Below are 6,000 nucleotides of genomic sequence, written 5' to 3'. Positions count from 1 at the left end.
AAAAGTACTTGCCAATTAAGATCAAGTTGAAATAAAATCCAATACCCCTGAAATCAAGAATATAAATTGATGACAAACGATGTTGTAACTAAAAATTCAATTCACAATATTATAGCTCTCTTGCATAACAGTATATATAATATTATGGTGTTATTACAGCTACACAATATAAAATACCATTAACATTTCTCAGGAGACAAAAAGGAAAAAAAGGAGAAAAAAACATTTCTCAGGAGACAAAAAGTAGGTGGAAAAAAGGCTAAATGAGTAGTTAAATTAAGATTGAACGAGTATTGGCACTACTTAGTTAGGACTTCTCCTTTTTTCTTATTTGGAAAAAAAAAAATCCAACAACTCACCCATAGTGAGTTATGTACTTTCTCAAGGATGAGTTACTGCAAACACAGAGTTTTGTAATAACTGGCTTTTTAAATATGCCCTCCTTCCACGCTGTTCCAACTTAAACTGAATCTGCTTTGGTTGCCTAAACCTATGGGTCCCTTCTGCACTAAAGGACGGCTCCAGTTCAGATCCGGCCCAGAGAATACCACAGCAGTTTTGAAACCATCCTCTCTCATCCTTCCAGCAATGGAAAAGGTATGGTAGTCAGAGTACACTTTATTAAAAAGAAAAAAAAAAACAAAAAAAACAAAACCCTGACTGCACTTCAATAAAACTTAAAAAATGTTCTTTCCACAAGCAAACAAGCAAAAAAACCACGGGACAGAAACTTTCAGAATAACCACACCTTGCAGCCCAGAGAAATGGTGAACACACACAAATAGCTTCCAAAATAACTTTTATTACTGTATAAAACCAGGTCAAGAAAAAATAGATGCATATTTTTTCTACAAAATTATAAAGTGTTTGGGCTACTTAATATTTTTTCCAAAGAAGGCAAGATCAACATATAGTAATCTTTTCCACTTAAAAGTTTTCAGGTATCAGGTAAGGAATAAAGAATAATAGTTTTCATTTTTCCATACTTTCCTATGTGCAGCTCTGAGACATAGCAGTTACAGTTTCCTGTCAGAGTTATCGAAGAAAGGACATAACAAGATAAAAATTCTATCATACTGCAATAAAATTAGCATAACACTTTACTTCTTTCTTTGAGCTTTTAGATTAGGCAGTTGTGGTCAACCGGGATGTCACCACAATTTTCAGCTCAGCAGGGAAAAGAGCCTAATTAAAAACAAGACATCCTCCTTATTTTGTCCTTTAGAAAACAGAAACCACTTGTCAGTATTACTTAAAAAGTCCAGTTGCCTTCTTTGTCATTTGATTGTTAAGGTCTGAGATGCTGTTTCTAACCAGCACAGATTAAATGAAACCACACAAAGAAAGGAAAGGAAAGTGTTCCAGAGGGTGAATTCAAGCCTGCCACTGAGAAGCACAGGAAGCTGTACACTTTCGAGAACGTTAATTCAAAAAGCATATTCATTTAAGTTTCTCAAGAAGCCCTTCCAGAGAAAAGGCTTTAGTGTTGATTTAGAAGAGTGTTAAAATAAAGCCCCCCCCCCCCCCGAAATTAGATTATGGGGTAAGCCAAGCCAGACTACCGCTGCTGATGATACAAGCTATAATTATTTGGGAAGATTTCAATCACTGTTTTGGAAATGATACCTAAAGCTTTCTTCTCCCTTTTTCTTTTTGTGGACTTTTTAATGAGATATTTTGGGGAGAGATGCCTTTAGGTAGGAAATACCAGCTTTTGAAAGATAAAGGTACAATTACCATTAGAATAAAAAGCCCATTAAAAGAAGAGTCTCAGAAAGGTTTTCTAGATATATTTTACTATGCATTGTTTTCATAAAGGTTGAGAAAGAAGTTCTTATAATATCCACCAGATTGCTCTCACATTAGCCCACAAGAAATGGAAAATAAAGGGCTGAGATGATGAGTGCTCAAATACTTTGCAATGGAGTAGAATATTCTCATGCCAAATCCATAATTAACTTTTCACTAGTAACTTCTTCCATGGCCTTTGTAAAATGGAATGGCAGCTTTGATCATTGGTGCTGTCGCAGACCCGTTTCCCCCTAAAAAACTGGAATTTTGGGCACCTTTATGTAAAGAAATATCCATTTATCAAAAATATGTTTGTGTGTGACAATGCAATTACTCCTTCTACCTGACACCAAAATTGTAGCATGCTCTACCTATACTGAATTTAATTGTGCCTACTATGTGCCAGGCATTGAGCCAGGCACTAGGCATACTTATGACACCTTTATCAATTTTGGAAATAGAATTAAGAAGAGTGTCTTGGTGAGGGAATCTTTAATGGTTAGCTGTGAAGCTTAATGGATATGATGGAGTGAAGCTCATATTCAGTCTGAGGTAATTACCACTTAACTTAAAAAGAACTCCACTAAGCACCAAAAATGTTAAGAGTGTTTGGTGTAAACTGTAAGGTTTTTACCCACATTAAAAGGGTCCAGTTTAAAATTGCATAGAAACCAAAAAACCAAAACCAACAACAACCAAAAACAAACAAACCAATCCAAAAAGAAAAGCATCATTTCAGCATAGGCACTATTCTAGATATTTTTTAAAGATTTCTTTATTTTAGAGAGAGAGCACATGTGCATGCATATGAGTGGGGGGAGGGGCAGAGGGAGAAAGAATCTTCAAGCAGACTCCCTGTTGAGCACGGAGCCTGAGGCAGGGCTCAATCCCATGACCCAGGAGATAATGACCTAAGCCGAAACCAAGGGTCAGACACTCAACAGATTGAGCCACCCAGGCACCTCACTACTCTAAGTTTTAATTTAAGTCAGCCCAGAATCTAGACAGAGGTCTCCATGCACAAAAGATGTCACCTCTGAGTCTCAATTCCCTACTAAGAACCCAAAGCTCCAGATATCCCCTAAAACTCCACCAAAATCAGGAAGGACCTTAGCTGTTGTCACTGGGAAGAGCAGACCATGACGTGAGTCTCTTCTATCTCCAAACCTAAAGCTATTCAGCAACTAAGATGCTGTTGTTCTTCAACAGATGATGTTCTTCAGAACAAATATTGTAATTAATTAATCTTGAAGTTACAGATGTTCTTGCCCAAAGTTTTCTTCGTTACCAAGACATAGTTTTAAGATCAAAGGGGCATCAAGTTGGGCCATGGCATGTTGGCTGCGGCAGGGTGCCATCTCTATTTACAGGTGTGGGCGGGCCCCTTTCCTTGGTTATTTGCCTTTCCTTGGTTAATCTGCCTTGGAAAAAGCCAGAGGGTAAACTTTAACAACTCCACTGCACTCCAGCAATTGGGATTTATCGAGCGGTGAGTCCGAGTAGGTACAAACTAGTATATAATAGAAAAATGTAGCAGAGTGAAGTGGTTAGGGACGTGAACTGAGAAGTCAGACAGCCAAGAGACAAATCTCAGTTCTACCACTGATGAGCTATATGCCCTTGGGGGAAGTTACTGACCTTTCTCAGCTTCAGATCTCCCAGCTGTAAAATGGAGATAATAACAGTACCTAACCTGTAAAGTTTGAGGATTGAATGAGTTAATATTTATAAAGTGCTTAGAACAGTGTCTGGCATGTAGTAAGTGCCATGTAAGTACTTTCTAAAATAAAAACAGAAACTTGAGGAAAAGTGCTCTTTGAGGGTGTGAAGCAGTTTATGCTACGTAAGTTTTCAGGCATATTCCATTCTAATTGGGTTTAGAATCTGAGTTATAAAGGGCACCAAACCCCGCAGAAGCTTTGGGACAAAGCTGAGTTTCAGAAAAACTTCCAGGTGTGAAAAGAAAAGATCTCTTTAGCTATCTCTGGCTCAGTCACAGCTCCCAAATGCTCTAATAGAAATCCTGGTCTCCAAGGTGAATCTGAGACCAAACTAGTTGGGGAGAGAGCAGGAGACAGGCGCTGAGAGAAGGGAATCAGTTACTTTCCTAAATTTTTTTCTGTACTCCACTCATGTTATCTGTGTAGCATAAACCCTGCCCCAGATCTGATTCTAAAACGTTAGGACTGGATTCTCAGAATTAACAAGAAATGACTGCATGACAAGAGACCAGAGATGCTGACAACTAATGAAATTTACCGACCGAGAGACACATTTTTGTTTCTGCTTTTGGTTCGTTTGTTTGTTTTTTGAGAGACACATTTTGATCACCTGTTCTATGCAAGATCCTCAAGAAAGGTAACATAACCACAATTTATATCTTCTATTATGTACACTGATCATCTCCTTTCCAATTTAGGTAAGTTCATAGGCCTTAATCAATACCAACTCTTCAAAGGAATCCTACTTTATGAGTAAAATAAATATTGATTCTGCAGAGCTCAATCATCTTGGGGGCTAAACAGGAGAAGCTAAACTGTAGAGCTAGTTTTCAAAAGTGAAGTTACATGGCCGAATCTCTATAACATTTTACATGGTAGATCTCTGTCCAGCCTCATCAACAGAGAAGTTTCTTTTCTTTGCTGCTACTTCATTGTTTAATTTTGAATCTGATTGGTCGACATGGCTGAAGTTTATTGCTGAGCCTTCTGCTCCCTCTCGAGCGCCTCCATTTGGCTGAAAAAGGATAGGATTTGGTTCTTTAGGACGTTGCCATTGTGGTCTGGTGACTATCCAAAATATGAGCGCCCCAAATACCACATTCAGGAGGCCGAGGGTATTTGCGAAAACACCTTCTGGTGGGAACGAACTGTATCCAGAACTACAAAAAAGAGAAAGGGTGTTCAATTACAAATAGGGTGATACAACATGTCAAACAGTCTTGAATTTATCTGCTGAAAAAAAGCACACTGACACACCTTCTATGTAAATTCCCTTGAAGTTTGATATTAAGGAGAAACTAAGATATGCTAAAATAACTCAATTGAAATAGTGTAAAATTGTTAAAAATTAAAAGTCTGAAGATAATATAGCACTTAAAAATTGGGAAAAGGATGATACAAAAATGTAGGTGCATCATAATTACAATTAATATAAAAAACATGCACATCAGAAAGAGTAAAAGGGCATGTGTAACTTCAAAACTAGTTGTTTTATAGGAGTGGTATAATTTTTTTGGATTTTTTGATCCTTCTTCCAAGCATTATTAATGCTATATTACATGTTTAATGTAATATATTTTTAATATTAAAAATTTTGTTATGTTTAAATCACATCTTTCCAATGAATAAGAACTTAACATTTTATAGCTCAAATATAACATTAAGAAAACTATGCAACTTACACGCCAAAGATCAGTTTCTCAGTCACTCCCATAAGTACCGTTGCAATCACTGTTCCAAAGATGAGAAGCCCAGAATAAACATGCATGGGCATGACAAGTGCTCGGAGTGAAAGTGGAGCCCAAGGAAGCAGAAAGACGAGAACACCTAGAAGAAGCTGAACATCAACAAGAACAAAGGTTATCATTTGAGCTTTAACTACTTTTAAAATTATTATTATAAAAACAATTATGGGGATCCCTGGGTGGCGCAGCGGTTTGGCGCCTGCCTTTGGCCCAGGGCGCGATCCTGGAGACCCGGGATCGAATCCCACGTCGGGCTGCCGGTGCATGGAGCCTGCTTCTCCCTCTGCCTATGTCTCTGCCTCTCTCTCTCTCTCTCTGTGACTATCATAAATAAATAAAAATTTAAAAAAAAATTAAGGTTTAAATAAAAAAATATAAAAATAAAAATAAAAACAATTATGTGCAAAAGGAAAAGCCTTCCTATAGAACCAAGGGCATAAGATGAAAAGTTCATTTCTCTGCTCCAGTTCAACTACTCAAAGGCAACACCTATTACCACTTTCTCAAATATCCTTCCAGAAAACCCCATGCCTATACAAGCATGTGTGTGTCTGTGTGTGTACAAAAAGAGACTTTTTTAAAGTGTAAATGGCATCTTAACATACATACTTGTTCTGCACCTTTCTTTTTTCCCTTAATAGTATGTCTTAGAGATCTTTTCACGTTAACATATGTGCATCTGGTTTATTCTTTTTAATGGCCAACTTCTGGGAATTTACTCAGTTCTCTATGGATATTCCTGT

At 37.4% G+C, this 6,000-nt stretch overlaps 1 protein-coding gene across 1 annotated transcript in view; it reads right to left on the bottom strand.

The window, feature by feature from the left end:
- Positions 1 to 782: 782 nt before the first annotated feature.
- Positions 783 to 6,000, bottom strand: part of LOC112668086 (plasma membrane ascorbate-dependent reductase CYBRD1) — a 30,690-nt gene continuing 25,472 nt past the window's right edge. The window contains exons 3-4 of the mRNA XM_025460164.3: positions 5,195 to 5,349; positions 783 to 4,672 (exon numbers count right to left, since the gene is read on the bottom strand). Coding sequence (XP_025315949.1) covers positions 4,381 to 4,672; positions 5,195 to 5,349 — 447 coding nt within the window. The 3' untranslated portion in view covers positions 783 to 4,380. The remainder of the gene's footprint in view (positions 4,673 to 5,194; positions 5,350 to 6,000) is intronic.

Source organism: Canis lupus, chromosome 36 (genome assembly GCF_003254725.2).
Source record: "Canis lupus dingo isolate Sandy chromosome 36, ASM325472v2, whole genome shotgun sequence".
Lineage (NCBI taxonomy): Eukaryota > Metazoa > Chordata > Mammalia > Carnivora > Canidae > Canis > Canis lupus.
Note: the sequence above shows the minus strand (reverse complement) of the source record. Positions and strands in the feature narration are given on the sequence as shown.